General features: G+C 36.4%; 1 protein-coding gene across 9 annotated transcripts in view; it reads right to left on the minus strand.

Annotated features, from left to right (window-relative positions):
* The window catches only part of FOCAD (focadhesin), a 315,851-nt gene that overhangs the window by 59,371 nt on the left and 238,374 nt on the right, over positions 1–18,106 (minus strand). For all 9 annotated transcript variants that reach the window (XR_010344245.1, XM_012449997.2, XM_064381096.1 and 6 more), the window contains 4 exons: positions 17,561–17,669; positions 14,886–15,002; positions 11,847–12,085; positions 8,328–8,417 (listed from right to left, as the gene is read on the minus strand). Coding sequence is in view for 8 of the 9 variants with exons in the window: in XM_012449997.2 (XP_012305420.2) it covers positions 8,328–8,417; positions 11,847–12,085; positions 14,886–15,002; positions 17,561–17,669 (555 nt within the window). In the remaining variant the exon portion in view is untranslated. The remainder of the gene's footprint in view (positions 1–8,327; positions 8,418–11,846; positions 12,086–14,885; positions 15,003–17,560; positions 17,670–18,106) is intronic.

Below are 18,106 nucleotides of genomic sequence, written 5' to 3' on the forward strand. Positions count from 1 at the left end.
AAAACAGGTATCTGTGACCTGTGCTAGTGCTGTGTACCCCTTGATAAAAACAAAAGCAGGGAATAGGTTGACTTAAACTTTATGGGTGAGAAGAGGAAAAGGTATAAACCAGCTCTATTTGTGCCCTTACAGAAATGCTGTTGGTTTCCCTGTACCGCCCCTACCCGCATGTTGAGTATACTGTGATCAACTGCATAAGGAGAGAAAAGACTAAAATTCAGGATATATGCTGAGGACATCTGACTAATAGCAGAGAATATAAAATGCAAGGCATGATTATGAGGTACTGCTAAGTGTTTCATGTTTCCTAGTCAACTTCAACAAGTGGAATTTCTTTCCTAAAGAAATGGTGTATTTGTGCACAATGACATTAATCCTTCTCTCCCCTCTGATCTCGCAGAATACCACTGGGTCAGAAGAGAAAATGGACAAATGAAAGGCTTGTCAAAAGTTACCCCATGTGACAATTCAATTGAAATCTAGGGCTTTGTGCCCCAATTCTCCTGAATGAATACATATCCATTTAAAGAAAATAATTGTTCTCTCAGAAAACTTCAAGATAGTATGGTAAGATAAAGCAGCTTATGGAAATGCCTTATTTATTTTTTTTAAATAAAGCTTTTGTCATTGTTTTTTAGATGGAGAAAATGCAGGATTTTTCAGAAATTACCCTTTCTGGCTTGCCTTGCCTCTCATTATCTTATCTGCTGCTGAAGAAGGCATTCCAGGGCATTTCTTCAATAATGCATCTCAATGCCCACATGTTAGATAATTTTGCTCTTAAAGGGCAACTATTTCCTTGGTTAGTGTCAAAAACATTTGCATCATTATGAACATATTAGTTACTTCCTCCAACACCTCTATGCAAACGGAGCACCCACATCTAAGAGCAGACACCCAGAAAGATAGACAGGCTGCAGGATTTGCTTAAGGTCACACAGAGAGCATCCAGCAGAGCGCAGCCAATGCATGGGGATTTTTTTTATTTCTAGCCTCTGTCCCATCTGCCAAACCCAAGGCCCCTCTCAGTGCCCTGCATGATGCCATGATGGAATACATATGAGAAGGCACCATATCTCAAGTGTGTTTTTCTAGTGTCTGTTGCATAACAATCTGCCATTCGAAAACCGTTCCCAAAGAAGCTACTACAGTAATAATCCATCATTAGTCAGGCAGAACTATTACAGCTTATGTAAACTTAACAAGCTCAACTAGCATAATGCATTTTCAACCAGTTAAATCAACATCTAAGATCTCAATATACGATTCTTTTGAGAAGAATCACATTCATGGAGGAGGAAAGGCTACTCTTGATTAATATGAACTTAAAGCCTTCATTACTATTTAGAATCTACAGGGAAGTTTTTTTTTTTTTTTGCTATCTTTCTATATTGATGCATATAACAATTTGACAAAATTAGACCAAAGATATAACTAGACAAAGTTTGATTAATACTTTGGCAAATTTGACTGTTCTTCCCTCTTTGACTATCTAACTGCTACTTATGCTTAAGGTTTCAAATGTTACTTCCTCAGAGACATCATCCCTCACCTAGCAGAGAATCTCTTTAATACTCTCCCACAGCACGGGGAACTAATTTACTTCACACAATTTTAATTATAAACTCTGACAAAAATTATTTGGGGGATTATTTGATTATTATCAATTCCCTGGCCTGAAAGCTCCATAATGGTGGGTACACCTTTACTGTTTTTCCCCTATCACAGTATCTGCTGCACCTAGTATACACTTGGCATATATAGGCACTCAACCAGTATTTATTGAAAGCTGAAGAATTAACCAAATGAAGACTTTAAGAGTCTAGAGTAGAGAGATCTACAGAAGAAAAAAAAAAGTGAGACTTGATTCTTACTGCCTCCTATGTTTAGTAGGAGGCAAATTTTATGACTGGCAAAATTCACTGAACGTCTCATGCAAGATTCAACCAAGAAAATTCAGTTTCTGTCTCTTGCCAGACTAATTTCAGAAAGAGGAATATTAGGCTCATCTGGAAAACAAATTCCTCTCAACACTCACTCCAATAAGTATTAGGGTTTATGTTTCTGAATAAACAAGGAAGTATGTAAGTCTTGCTTTTCAGGCTATCCTGGGCACACAAAAATCTCTATCCCCTAGACTGAAGCCCTTCTTTTATCATCTCAGGGGATAGAGGTATTAAGGCTTTGAAAAAGACATCTCGGTTTCTAGTCCACATTTACCTAAAATTTATCATAGCAATTATTACTATAACCTAGGCAAGGTTATAGTTCACTAGCAATTCTATTCATTGCTGCAATGGCAGTTCACTGACTGGTGTAACAGATGAATATATAACTATATATGTATATACATGTGCCAATGTAACTGTATGGCATATGCATCTACTGCCCCTCTAAATAGGTCCCCTCCTATTTCATCTCAGTTTTCCTGTATGCACCAAGAACATAGTCCTAAAACTTTATTCCTGATTTCCCTGATTTCTAAATCTTCCATATTTTAATATGTTCATTTTTGTTCTAAGTCTTAAAATGTTCCCCCATGTGCTTAGTTCAGCAGTTCCACATATTTACTTCATTCTAGCTTCTTTTTGATATGTCTGCTGACTTTGAACCAAAGAAGAGCTTGGGCAGAGGTATCTTTTACATATATTTTCTGTCTGCTGTAAGCAAAAAGAAGTTAAATGTTGGTGTCTCTGACAGAGAAAATAAAACAAATTATAATATTAGGTATAAAACTGAACTATGGAATTGCTAACATAAATGTTCTATAAGAATGCTAAGAAATGATAAAGAGAATTTGAGTTTTTAAATTCCATACACTATTATGTCATTACTTATTTGAATCTCTTATCAGAGTATATTAAAATATCACCAGCAAAAGAAATCCTGAAACTGAAAAGCTAAGCAATTCTGATATTTATGTTGCTGTATCAACTCAGATATGATTATTTATTTTCTAAAATTAGTCCGAGGTGAATCTTCAATTCCCTACAGTTTACTGTATGCAATCCTGCCAATTAAGTGCTAGGTCATCTAATAATCAGTTCTAATAACAGTTAACATTTGTATAGCACTTTGCCCTTTACAAAGTGCTATATAAATGTTATCATATTTGTAAAAGCTCAATAGTAATTAACCAAAGCCTGGGTCGTTGCTGACTGCATGACTGGAGTTGGGGCCGTTAGAATCATAATAGCACAATGAGCTACCACTAGATGGCAGTAAAATGTCAGTGATAGGCTCACGAACACCAGCCAGCCCAGGTGTGCGGTTCTCTCAGCAGGGACATGTCCATTAAATCTGGGAAGCCTGGTGAATTTGCTCTGGGTGAATTCTATTACTTGAGGGAGCACACTCCCACATCTATTAACCAACTTCTAGTAACACTTCCACTATTTCACTTGAGGGAGGCTTGTCCTAGACTCCTGCAATCTCAGTATACAAGGGAATACTTTACACCATGAGCCAGGCATGGGTCTAGTTAGAAAAAAGCAGAAGAAATAATTAAAAAAAAAAAAACAAAAAAAAGTGTGGGTAACACTTGCATGTCAGAAAGAAAAAATACACACCATACTGTCAAGCATCAAATTGCTTTCTTTCTATTGAAATGTGTTATCCATACTGTATTATGTTAAGAGAAAGAAAAATGGCTTCAAAGTCAGATGTCCCTGGTTCCTCTCTTGGCTCTGCCACTTATTAAGCATATGACCTTGAACAAGCCTCCTCTCTGAGACTCACGTTCTTTATCTAGAAACCAAAGTGATGATGATTCCTACTTCAGGATCATGGATATTCCTACTTCAGTATCATGTGATATGGATGTAATTCCAGGAAAAACAGATGTGGAAATGCCTAGCTCAGTATGCAGCTGCTCAGTAAGTATCAGTTGAACCTGAAGCCAAAAAGAGAACCATGCAGGGTGCAGGGGCTCCCATCCGTAATCCCATTACTTTGGGAGGCTTACTCAAGGCCAGGAGTTCAATACCAGCTTGGCCAACACAGTAAGACCCTGTCTCTACAAAAAATTAAAAAATTAGGCATGGTCACACATGCCTGTAGTACCAGCTACTTGGGGCTGAGGCAGGAGGACTGCTTAAGCCCAGGAGATCAAACTTGCAGTAAGTCATGATGGTGTCACTGCACTCCAGCCTGAGCAACAGAGTGAGATCCTGTCTCAAAAAATAAAAAAGGAGACATGCATAAGGACTGATACCTAAAGAGCAATAGTAATGACGAAGCACTAAACTTCATTAACTGTAGCACTAACAGTTTAGAGAGGATGGAGGAAGGGCTTCTTGAAGGGTCTGAGCTTTTAAGTGGGCTCTGATAGTCAAGTTTCCACTAAATGGACAGGAAGTCCAGGTCTACCCATCTCTCTCCCAACGTAGTTGTTCAAGAAAGTAAGAATCAAGAAAGAAATAAGAATCTTATTAGTAACAAAAATAAAATTTAAAGTTAAATATGCTTAGACATATTAAGTTTTTAAGCACCTCAGTATCTGTATGTGGGTAATTCAATTATCCCCATGGCCTTCCTTACGTTTAAACAATCTTCCTGAAAACTGATGGAGACAATGCCTCAGTCATTCCTGACTGTGCCACTGGCTGAAGTTTGCAGCATTTAAATCTCAAGTTTTTTCTCCCAACTTTATAACACCTTGAGCTTCAGCTATAATGAACATCTTTAGAGGGTGTGAGGAGGCAGGAGGGCTAAAAAGAGACACAAAAATATCTTATTCCTTAGTTGTAAAAGGTAACAATATAAATGCACGGGTTAGGTTCAAAATCTCAACTCCATTAGATCCAAATAACTGCTAAATTTCCATATTTTTCCTGTTAATCATTTTCTATATTCAAGAGACTTCAACCATGCCATCAAACTCTTTCTTTACCCCTATTCAAACCACACTCTTAATAAGTCACTTGATCCCAAAAGTTTTTCTTGATAAACTAGGTGAGTGGCACTAGTTCCTCTCCAATCTTAGCCTGCATTCGGAAAGAAGATTCCATAACTATCACCTACTAAATGGACATTTTACTTTATTTACTCCTGATGAAACCCTTTACACATGCAGTTGCCATTACCATATCATTTACCCTTTTGTCAATCTGAAACTAACAGGATAGGAGAAATGAATGTAGCTTTAAATCATAAGTTCCTGAAGGCCAGAAATGCAAACACTGATTTAATGCACATTTGAGCAGTGCCCATAATATCAAAAGGTAAATGAATCAATAAACTGGAAGTTAATGTTTATCATCTGTTAGTTCTGAGCAATGATGAACCCCAGAGTATTCATGCCTGAAGTTCCAAAACACGTGAAAGTCCAAAAAACTATGATGTAACTCCCTCAATGATGTATTTCAGAAAGCCTAACAAAACCATATATTCACCCACACAAATCACACAGACTAACTGAAACATTAAGTATCTTATTAAATTAGTGTGTTTAACACTTTCTTGAGTATTCTTTTTTGATTATTCCTTTACATTTTTATCTTTCATTACTGAAATGAGAAAATAAATTTTAAAATATTTAGTTTAATAGACAAAAATCCTTAAAAATCATGGGGTTGGCATGGGGAAGGGAAAGTTTGGTAATGCTAAGCAGGTTGGTAAATCCCTGGTATAACCTGTTTGCTTCCCTTTCTACTTCCTAGCCATGTGATTTCACAGGGAAATATAAATCATCAGTCAAAGGTCCTCTTAGCTCAATCAGATTCAAATGGCCTCAACAGATCTTTAAAAAGATTAAGTCGGCTGGGCTGGGTGGCTCATGCCTGTAATCACAGCACTATGGGAGGCCGAGGTGGGTGGGTCACATGAGGTCAGGAGTTTGAGACCAGCCTGACCAACAGGTGAAACCCCATGTCTACTAAAAATACAAAATTAGCTGGGCGTAGTGATGCATGTCTCTAATACCAGCAACTTGTGAGGCTGAGGCAGAAGAATCACTAGAACTCAGGAGATGGAGGTTGTAGTGAGCTGAGATCCCCTCACTGCACTCCAGCCTAGGCAACAAGAGTGGGACTCTATCTCAATAAATAAATTAATTAAATAAAAAGAAAGGAATACTTTAAAAGATTAAGTCATGCATCCATGTCCCCACACATGAGCCTCATATGATAAACATAAGTCGAAACTAAGGTCTTAGTAATATAAAGCGTAACTGCAAATAGCAGTTGTTGCTTTGAATTTAAGCAAATTCTCTATTGCTAAAACATGGTTTTCAGAACAAGGAAGCTTTAATTATAAGTTTTTCGATTATTTATTACTAAAAACTCTCTGCAAAAGAATTCAAAATCACATCCTAACAATATTTCTCTATATGACTTTTAGGATTGTTTTTCTAGTTCCGTGAAGAATGATGGTAGTATATTGATGAGAACTGCACTGAATTTGTAAATTGCTTTTGGCAGTATGGTAATTATCACAATACTGATTCTACCCATCTATGAGCATGGAACGTATTTCCATTTGTTTGTGTTGTCTAGTATTTCTTTCAGCAGTGTTTTGTAGTTTTCCTTGTAGAAGTCTTTCACCTCCTTGGTTAGGTATATTTCTAAGTTTTTTTTTTTTTTTTTTTTTTTGCAGCTATTATAAAAGGAGTAGGGTTCTTGATTTGACTCTCAGCTTGGTTGCTGTTGGTATATAGAAGAGGTACTGATTTGTGTACATTAATTTTGTATCCAGAAACTTTGCTGAATTCTTTTATCAATCCTAGGAGCTTTCTGGAGGAGTACACATAGCCAAAGCAAGACTAAGCAAAAAGAAAAAATCTGGAGGCATCACATTACCTATTTCAAACTATACTATAAGGCCATAGTCACCAAAACAGCATGGTACTGGCATAAAAACAGGCACATAGACTAATGGAATAGAATAGAGAATTCAGAAATAAACCCAAATACTTACAGCCAACTGATCTTCAACAAATCAAACAAAAACATAAAGTGGGGAAAGGACACCCTACTCAACAAATGGTGCTGGGATAATTGGTAAGCCACATGTAAGCTTAATTGGCAAGCTACATGTAAAACAATGAAACTATATAGAAGGATCCTCAGTTCTTACCTTATCCAAAAATCAACTCAAGATAGATCAAGGACTTAAATATAAGACCTGAAACTATAAAAATTCTAAACATAACACTGGAAAAACCCTTATAGACATTGGCTTAGACAAGGATTTCATGATGAAGAACCAAAAAGCAAATGCAATAAAAACAAATATAAATAGCTTGAACTTAATTAAACTAAAGAGCTTTTGCACAGCAAAAGAACAGTCAGCACAGTAAACAGACAACCCACAGAGTGGGAGAAAATCTTCACAATCTATATAACTGACAAAGGACTAATATCCAGAATCTACAACAAACTCAAATAAATTAGCAAGACAGAAACAAACAATCCCATCAAAAAGTGGGCTAAGGACATGAACAGACAATTCTCAAAAGAAGATATACAAATGTCCAACAAACATATAGAAAAACGCTTAACGTCACTAATGATCAGGGAAATGTAAAGCAAAACCACAATGCAATGCCACCTCATTCCTGCAAGAATGGCCACATTCAAAAAATAATAGATGTTGGCGTGGACGCAGTGAACAGAGAACACTTCTACACTGCTGGTGGTAATGCAAACTATTACAACCACTATGGAAAATATTGTGGAGATTCCTTAAAGAACTAAAAGTAGAACTACCATTTGATCCAGCAATCTCACTACTAAATATGTACCCAGAGGAAAAGAAGTAATCATACAAAAAAGTACTTGCACATGAATGTTTATAGCAGCACAATTCACAACTGCAAAAATGGGGACCTAACTCAAATGGCCATCAGTCAATAAGTGGATAAAGAAACTGTGAAATATGTATGATGAAATACTACTCAGCCATAAAAAGGAATGAACTAATAGCATTCACAGCAACCTGGATAAGATTGGAGACTATTATTCTAAGTAACTTGGGAATGGAAAAACCAAACATGGTATGTTCTCATTCTTAAGAAGGACTAAGCTATGAGGATACAGAGGCATAAGAATGACACAATGAACTTTGGGGATTCAGGGGGTAAGGGTGGGAAGGGGGTGAGGGATACATGACTACAAATTGTGTGCAGTGTATTGCTCGGGTGATGGGTGTGCCAAAATCTCACAAATCACCGTTAGAGAACTTACTCATGTAACCAAACCCCACCTGTTCCTCCAATAACTATGGAAATTAAAAAATAAATAAATAATTTCTCCATAGCATGCAAGACTTATGGCAGTGTAGGAACCAATGTCTAAGTACCTGTGAAAGTGGAAATAGAAACTACATACTTGTATTCAAGACTAGTGTCAAAGCAGCAATTTTCCAGGGCATCCAAAGATTTCATCAGAAGAAGGTTCATCTCTTGGCCAGATATATCACTAGATAAAGATCAAGGGGAAACAATGAATTATTTAAAATTTGTCATGTCTGAAATTTTTAATACAATATTATACTGTCAATGTTTTACTGCAAATACCAGCATTTCTCTTAAAAAAAGAAACGATATTGGTTATGCACATTCTTATTTTGTAGTTACAGAAACTAAGTCTGACAAATTATTCAATAATTGGGTTTCTGAGCAGTGTAATCACTTCCAAACCAATAAACCCTAAATCTCCTATTTTTTATTTTTCTCAGCCTACTCAAATTTTAAATCACTGAAAAATAAAAAATAAATGTGGAATTCCAGAAAATATTTCTAACAAGTTTTAAGTGTTTTTCTTCAGAATACTTAACCTATTAAGCTGACATTATCAATAATCATTCCAAATCTCTTTCTTGCAAAGACTGTCACTTCTGATTTTATGTCTCAATTGTAAAGGTTGTAAGTTCTATTCCTTTACTTACATTTTTTTAAAGGGGAGAAAATCCTAGACCTATGTTTGTTTGCATTTCTACAAACAATTGGTGATTTTATAAACGCCTAGGTGAAAAGTCTGACTTGCACAGTAAAATAAAACTTAAAAGTTTCTATGGCCATCTTTTCAGGCAGATTTGTAGGCTTCATCAGGGACATTTTATTAGCTAGAGGTTCCTACATCTTAACTTTCATATTGTTACTTCAGATCATGCTAAGTGGTATGTAACCCCAGGAATGACAACCAGGCAGAGCACTTTTTAAAACATTTTCCCAAACCAAGACTATAGCAATTTTGCCCAAGGTGAAAGTTTTTTTGCAATTAAAAAAACACCCCCGCCAACCCCTTGCCACACACTCTTCACATTATACACACAGACTTAAGAGCTTTAACTAAATAAATCCTATAAAGTTGTCCTTTGGAGTAAAATATACTTAAATATTCTAAACAAATGCTAAAGACATCATGCTTGTATTTTCTGGAGGTTATGACAGAAGCAAGAAGCTGTGGAACAATATTCAGTATTTTTCTGAATAAATTCTACACTGGAACTTAAATTCAAGAGATTTTTTCAGAAGCCTTAGCAAAACATGCTATTTTCATAATTATCTCTTTTTTTTGAGACAGAGTCTTGCTTTGTCACCCAGGCTGGAGGGCAGTGGCACAATGTCAGCTCATTACAACCTCCGCCTCTTGGGCTCAAGCAATTCTCATGCCTTAGCTCCCTGAGTAGCTGGGACTACAGGCATCCGCCACCATGCCTGGCTAAGTTCTGTATTTTCAGTAGAGACTGGGTTTTGCTATGTTGGCCATATGGGTCTCAAACTCCTGGCCTCAAGCGATCTGCCTGCCTCAGCCTCCCAAAGTGCTGCGATTACAGATGTGATTCATAATTCTCTTGTACATGGTGATTTCTTAGTCTCTGAAAACCAACATACTGTCCCAATTCTGCTCCCATTAAAGGACTACATTGGGACACATTTGATGACACCGACTAGTCAAAATCAACAGTTCTCAAAACGCTTTTAGAAAAAAATTAAAACTTTCTCAGAAAATGAAATTATCTGTTAGCACTGTTACTACCTCGTAAAACATTTATTAGTATCAAAAGGCAAATATTTCAGATTCCTCAATTGGAACAAACTGGGAAGATGGGAACCATGAATAGTTACATTAGTAATGGCATTACTAACACACAGGCCCTACAGAGGAGGAGGATGCTATCAAACAGAGGAACGTTAAGGTAGAGTCAAAATTTGTAGTTATTCTGGGGGTGCTCAGTTAAGGAAGGAGCTTCCTGATATCTTTGCCCAGGGTTTCCTTTGGGTGTGAATTCCAGACAGACAGACAGGGGTGGAAGGCAACCTAGGAACCAGGGTCAAGTGTTTTCGGGGAATCATTACAGGTTTCTCCAGGCAGCATGATTAAGTTAAGCACAAATGCAAGCTTGTCAGCCTAAAAGAAGCAGCATCTCTTCCTAACTTAGTGAAGAAAGGAGTCACAGCCAGAATAGGATGAAATGAGTTGCCTAGAATTAAACTGCCACGGCTCATTTTTAGTTGCAAAACATGTTGCTTGAAAAGCTACCAAAGAAAGAGCATGAACACAGATGGTGAAGAGACTGTCATTTGTAGCATAGTAGCAAAGGGAAAAAATCACTTTCAAGTTTTAAGTCTTTAAAAATACTTTGTGTTCTGTCACACACACAAGATATGTAACAGTCAAATCACATGCAAAGGGCACTTTTTTACTCATCTCCAAAACAAGACCCGTATTTATCAGTGATGGTGAACAGGACAAAATGAATATTCTGGCCACACTGCACTTACAATCTCCAAGACTAAGAGAATCATCCCAATCATCTGACAGACGTTTCTAAGAGCTGAAAATGATCATCTGAAAAATGGTATTCCCCCAAATCAATAGCAATTCACATAGATGTTTCACATACTGCTGTTTGCGAAGAACTTAATCAGTGGTCTCAAACTGAAATAAATAGAGCATAGTGTCATCCAGTTTATCCACACCAGCACCATTTCTTGCCTTTGGACAGTGAATTTCTGCCAACAGGGGAATTTAAAAGACGTCTAATATCACAACAGAATGCCTCTTCCTACTATCTTATTTCCAATGAAGGAAAACAGAGCCAAATACCAAGTTGCTGACATCGAAATATTCATAAGCAAATATTCATGTTGTATCCTGCTACAATCAATGTAGATATACAAAATTCTAAGATTTGCTATAAAATAAAGAATAAGCAGTATGAACAACAAAACTAAAGAAGACTTATGCATGAAGAAAACCTTTCCAATTCAGTGGAATTTACCACCTGAGTCTATTCCATTAGCTCCATTCAAGGGTAAAGTTAGCAGTCCAAAAATGAGCAATCAAAGTGAACAAAGCACACAGTATAATATGCACAGATTAAGACTCTTTAAGGATTATAAAAATTTGGCCAAGGCACAGGAAAAAAGCAGTATTTAAAGCTGGGTACATGTAGTTCTCAGGTGATTCAGAGACTCCCAACACCCCTCAGGCACTAGATATATGCCAATCCTCTCTTACCATTTTACAGTGATATCGATAAAAGGCTGGCAATTATTTTCATCCCAGATAACCAGAAAAAAAAGAAGCTTTTTACTTGTAACACCATAAGATTAGACTTTTTTCATGTCTACCATACATAGGTACCCAGGGCTTTCATTTAAGCATGAGATGATTTTTATTTTAATACTAGCAACCCTTAAAATACATTAATACCCTCATGATGGTATTTTAGAAAAGTAAATGTACTCATAAAGAAGAAAAAAGGATCAACTTGCCCATCTCAGAAAGTTTAGCAAACATGTATTGCTCAGATACAATGTTTATGTATATGTGCATATGGGTGCAAAATCCTTTGCAAAAAATCACAAAGAAAAGCAGAAATATTTTAATAAACTGTACCTGAGTTTCTCTTCACACAAGCGAGAGAGAAACATCCCTAAAGCAAGGCCCATGTGGATTTGCACGGCTTGAGACTCATCAGCACTTGGTTTCCCAGGTAACCTGGCAGTCAGCATGTTCACGATTTCCTCAACCTTCTCTTTGCAAGAGATAATGAAAACTGGCACAAGGAGAGACAAAGCCGTGGCGGCAGCAGAACGGGCAATGGCACTAGCTGTGTTTTCACCAGAATAGGACTTCTAGGACATGCCAAAGAAAGAAAACGGGGTTAGCCTTTTGTTTAAAACCTGAGGAAGCATACCTATCGCAAAAGCACTATACAACCATACAAGCTTCTCTTAGATCCACCCCTGCCAACACCCAAAACAATGTATTTTTTAAAAATCCAAATGTTTTTGTCTATAGGTTATATTTTCATTATTGAAATATTTTGCTACTAAAAAATGGATTAATAATATCCTTTTAAATTTGAAAAAACAAATTACAAGTGCCTTCTTTTTAAAGGTTATAAATTCCCTCCTATAAGGCTTGAAACAATTTCAGTGTTCCTAAAACCCCACATGTATATGTAATAAAAAACACCAAAGTGAATCTATCTGAGCTTGCCACATTATAAATGTCCAGAAAGCTAGGAGTTTTCCAGGAAAGAAAGGAAAAGGGAGGAAAAGAGTTTAAGTTTACTATGGAGAAACAAGTATAAATTTAGCACAGGGATCTATTGGCACATCTCCCAAAATTTTTGGTGGGAACACTTCCCAATAGATGGATTATTTCCTACAGGGGGTTAATTCCTTTTAATTAAAAAGGAAGTTGAAATCCTAAAAGCCTTTGGTTACAAAGCAATAACCAGCTATTCAAAATGAAATGGAGAGCCCTATATGCCCCTTCCTACATGTAATTATGGGAAAAGAAATGAATAACAGCCCTAATAAAATGACAGAGCCGCTGAATATGAACAGCTTCTATAAGAATCCCATGTTAGAGAGCTCTACCAGACATTATATACATATACAAATATGTCTCAAGTGGGAAAGAAAGCCCATTTATCATTCCTCACTATTATCCAATTTAAAATTTCAGACACACCATAAAAGCGGTGTTGTCCCTTGCAATCAAAGCACATTAAAATGTGTTTTTAATTCTAGGCCCATTTGCTCTCTAAGCTTTGGTACTTTAAGGATAAAAATCAAACAAGTACTAAGTTACACTTTAAGTTAATATAACACTATTTTAATAATAATGCTACTCAAAATGACCCAGCTGGTAGCACACAGGAAATAAAGTGACTTTTGAAACAGGGCTTTGAAAAGTACGGTAATGCAAAAATCACAAAGGTAAGAGGCAATCAGAGCTGACTAGTAAAGAGATTATTTTTATTAGTTTGCAAGAACTAAGTAGCACATGAGAAATTTCACAGTGTCCTGCTCTGGTGAATATCTGAACTAGATAGTTATTACAAAGACCTCCATATAAGTATCTAAAGGTTTCATTCATCATTAAAGAAATAAGAACACTTCTGACAGAAAGCAAATCATCATTAAGAAATTAACATTTTGAGCAAAATTTACCTTCCAATTTAATTCTACATCATCTGGTAAGTCATTGTTTTACCTCAACTATGGTTAAAAATCTAGCTCTAAACCCAAAGCCCCAGATGAATACATACCGGATCTTCCCAAGGGCAAGAGGACAGTGGCACACACAATATACAGAGAATACCTTAGGCAATGACGTTTTAGGCTAAATTCGTGATCTTAGCAACAGTTCAGAATCTGTGTTATATTTTTATTAAAATCAGCTATAATCCTCTGCCACTCAGCTGATTGTCCCATGATCATTATAATTCCTTAGGCAATGGATAGCAATAGAGTAGGACCAAAATAGTTCTACACAGATACAGAAATAAAGCATGCACTACGGCCAATAAAAGGAAAAGGAAACCTAAACAAAATAGTGTTTTCTCATTTTTGCTTCAAATCTTAGAATACAACCATTAAGACTGAGGATAGGTAACAGGTGGCTTGTGGCTTTTTTTTTTAAATGATCAACAACATTAACTTTGTATTTACAGAGTATTTCACAGTTTTCAAAACATTTTTACATAAAGTGTATTATTTGATCTTCACAATCTTTTAGAAAGTTGGCAAAGCATTAATTTTTACTTTCATTAGGAGCAAGGGCTACAATTGCTAATAATGTTCAATTCCTTCATTTTATAAATAAGGACAAAAAGGCTCAAAGAGGTTGAGTAAATTGCCCAAGGTCACACAACCTGAAATGAAAAAAACTATGACTAGAAACTTGGAATCCCCATATTTCAGCCAACATTTACTCTACTACAACTGTAGCTCTTGACCCTGACTACACATTAGAATAACAGAGAGAGCTCTCAAAATGCTGATGCCTGAAATTAATCCATGAGCAATTAAATCAGCAGTGGGAACTATACATCAGTATTTCTTTTACACATATATATATTTCCATACATATATTTCACATTATATATGCATATATACATACATACATATTTACACACATATTTCTCATAATTTACAGATAAAATATTTATATTTTTATATAATATTTCTTGTGTATGTGTATTTAAAGTTCCCCAGGTGATTCTAACAAATAGCCAGGGCAGAGAATAATTACACTATATAATGGATTTTTTTTTTGGAGACAGAGTTTTGCTCTCGTTGCCCAGGCTGGAGTGCAATGGTATGATTTTGGCTCACCGCAACCTCCGCCTCCTGGGTTCAAGTCATTCTCCTGCCTCAGCCTCCCAAGTAGCTGGGATTACATGCATGCGCCACCGTGCCCAGCTAATTTTGTATTTTTAGTAGAGATGGGGTTTCTCCATGTTGGTCAGCCTTATCTCGAACTCCCAACCTCAGGTGATCCACCTGCCTCAGCCTCCCAAAGTGCTGGGATTACAGGCGTGAGCCACCGCTTTCGGCCTATATAATGGATTTCATGTGAACAACTGATGTTAGAAGAGTCAACCCCTGAGTTTTCTGATTATTTATTTTTTGTACTTACATAATAAAACCAGGAGAGAAGTTGCCCTCTGGGTTGGTAATGGCTATCCACAATGACCAAGAGAGTATCAAGTACCATGGAAATCCAATCTTTCATTGAAAGGAAATTAGGTTGAACCTGCAGATGAATAAAAACAGGAAATGATTATGGAAAAAAGAAAACAAATCTAAAGATCATTTCTAAATCCAGGGTACAACCCCCTTCTATATGAAACAATAAAGTGCGGTTATCAAAAAGTAAACTTCATTTGCTTGGACTATGAGCATGCATATATGAGGTGTACAGGTAACTGACAAATATACATCCTCACCTGTGCCCCAAAAGAAGTAAGATTACCTTTTATGCACGAGTTAGCAGAAGCAAGAGGACAGAGGCTGCAAAATAGAACAATTCAAGAGCCCTTCAGAGCTCTCCTGTGTAATGCGGAGGTTAAAATGGGAGATGTGAAAAAAACACAACTCAAAATTTCTCAATTCTATGACTTCTTATTTGACAAAGGAGACAATAAACAGCCCACAAAATTCTGATCAACATGTCTAGCATTTCTGGTGACAATTACCATTTAGTTGCCGTTTCAAGAATCTTGACAACATTTGCCCAGTTAACTTAAAGATTAGATAGAAAACATGAATTATATTCAGTTTGAAAAAGAAGAGGAAAGAGAAAACACAAAAACAAAACAACAAAACCCCACTCATTAAAAATAAAACTTGGTTATTAAAGTCACTCATAACCATGGATGTCAAAAGCATTCATTAAGTCATATGGCAACTCTCAGGTGGTGCAAACTATAAACGTCATCCATGGTTATGTCCTTGGATTTCTTGTAAATCCTTAAATCAAACATGGCTCTTACATCTTCAGATCTTTTGTTGGTGGTCATATGCAGATTTGAATAATGTTTGAAAGTTTCAACTTTAATCAAATAAAGAGGTCTTGAATTTGCATTGAGCAATAGCCAAAGACAAGATCATCACAAATAAAAGCAAAGCCCTATCATTGGACTGTGTGCCTTCTCAATGTGTGTTGAGGTGTGTTGGTGGGGAGGAGAAAGTAAGAGAGGCTGGAAATCAAACTCTGAGCTAGACTCCATTATTACTGGGGAAAATTACCGTATAACTGATAGTTTGACAAAAATAACACCAAAGTGAAAGGATCATAAAAAGAGGCACTGACTTTTTAGGTTGTAGATCTAGGCAGCATGTTGCCTCTGCTAAAATATTCCATGGCTCTTTGAAAGACATGAAACATTTCTTCTCTATAAAATGTCCATCTTTCTTATCAGAAGGTTCTAAGTTTAAAAGCAAATTTTCACAGCATAATAAACTAGTATCATTCTTGCAATAATCCTTTGGCCTCTTTCCCTTCCCTATATGTGATATATATCTGTGGCTTTTGCCACACAGCATCTATTCTCTGCTTACTGGTAATAGAAACTTTTGTAGAGTTCCATCTTCCCCACCATTTGAAGGTTAGTTAAACGTTCCATTAAGCTAGCTGTCCTACACTATCCAAAGGGTAGGCCTAGGACCCAAGGGACTCTGAATTTTAAGTAAGTGATACAAGGACAATAAATGACTGAGGTTGTCCTGGCCCACTGGAGGTGGTCTGCAGAGATGTTTTGTTAGTACCTGTAGTCTGGACTCCCCAACTTGCCTTGGTTCTTGTTCTTCCCAAAACTCAGTTTTTAAGCTTTGCCTTCAATTCCATGGGCTTCTAGATTCCATATACTTCCTGTTCCTTTTTTGTTTAAATGAGTCATTAAAATTGTTTTTTTTAGTGTACCACCAAAAAATCCCACAATAAAAGAAAAAAAGAATACAGATAGCCCATAAGATACTCCTTGAGGACAGAGACAGACTGAATAACTTTGAAAGCCTATTATTAATGAGAGCTTAGCATCTATGAGCTGCTGTGCTTTACATATATTAATTCATTTAATCCTTCTGATAATCCTATCTGGTGAGTGTTGTTATCCTTCCATTTTATAGATGGGGAAATAGGCTCTAAAAGAGGAAATTGCTACAAATATGCCATAGAGGTAGTAGGTGGAAGTAATAGGATCTAAATACAAGACTTTACTATTCCAAAGCCTTTATTTTTTAACAATTCAGTTATATTGTCTCTAGATGGTGATAGCTACCACATAATAAGACTTAAAACAAGAATAAATCCATGCCTTTTTATTTAGACAGATATAAATTATCCAAGAAAGTACACTGGAAATGAACAGTGGCCAGTTCACCACGTTTAATTAAGAAATAACTGCCTTGCAAAAATGAATAGGCACTTTGTCATTGACATCTACAATTAAAATGCAAAGTACATTTTTTTCAGTCAATAAACACTGCTTATTTATCATTTTGACAGCATTGTTCACTTTCAGTAAGCCTAGTTATCCTCGTAAGATTGGTTACTATTGATGTAATCACAAAAAGATAACCCCTTTTGGCGCCTTCAAATAGAAATGACCACTTAACTGTGATGGATAAAGGAAAACAGAAAAGCAGTAAAGTCAGGAAGACACTAAGGTTCACAGTATAAAGGCCCATTAAATACTATAACTTGGTGCCATAATCACAGAATCTAACGCTGTAGGCCTACAGCCAGGCTACCTAAAACCAGGCCTAAAAAGATACAACGAAAGCCCAATTGTTTAAATCACCACAACTAACCTCCAGGAGCCCATCAGAGTCTGAGGAGAGGCTGGCTTCATGTCTACATACGACGACTGCAAGGCTGCTTAGGGCCAACAGCGCATTGCCTTTCACTACTGGACTCTCCCTGTTCAAAAGGAAAAAATTTTCAACAGGGAACTTTGGTATTAAACTAGGAGAAGAGAAAGAGCTAATAATATAGGAGGGTAGATGAACTCAAAAAGCAACTTGTATTCCTTTACAAAGTCTTGTAAATGTAGGTCTGTTTGTTCCCTGAAGCCAACAGTTTCTTTCCTTCCCTTCTGACTCTAGAGCTGATTCTGAACTCTTCTTATCAATGTACGGGTCATTATGCCTTTTTATAACTGAAAAATCCAAGCTTAGTAAGTTGATTCTTCCTAAATTTTTATTTCATCATTTAACATTACATTTCCTAGGCTCTCTTCTGTGTCATCTTTGGCCAATTTAAAAATATTGATTTGTTCTAAAAACATAACCAAGACAGTTATATCAATAAACCCAGCAGAATAGAATGGCCGTTGGCTTTTCTGAAGCTCTGGTATG

Source organism: Aotus nancymaae, unplaced genomic scaffold (assembly GCF_030222135.1).
Source record: "Aotus nancymaae isolate 86718 unplaced genomic scaffold, 86718_ANA_hifiasm-v0.15.2.pri h1tg000003l, whole genome shotgun sequence".
Taxonomy (NCBI): domain Eukaryota; kingdom Metazoa; phylum Chordata; class Mammalia; order Primates; family Aotidae; genus Aotus; species Aotus nancymaae.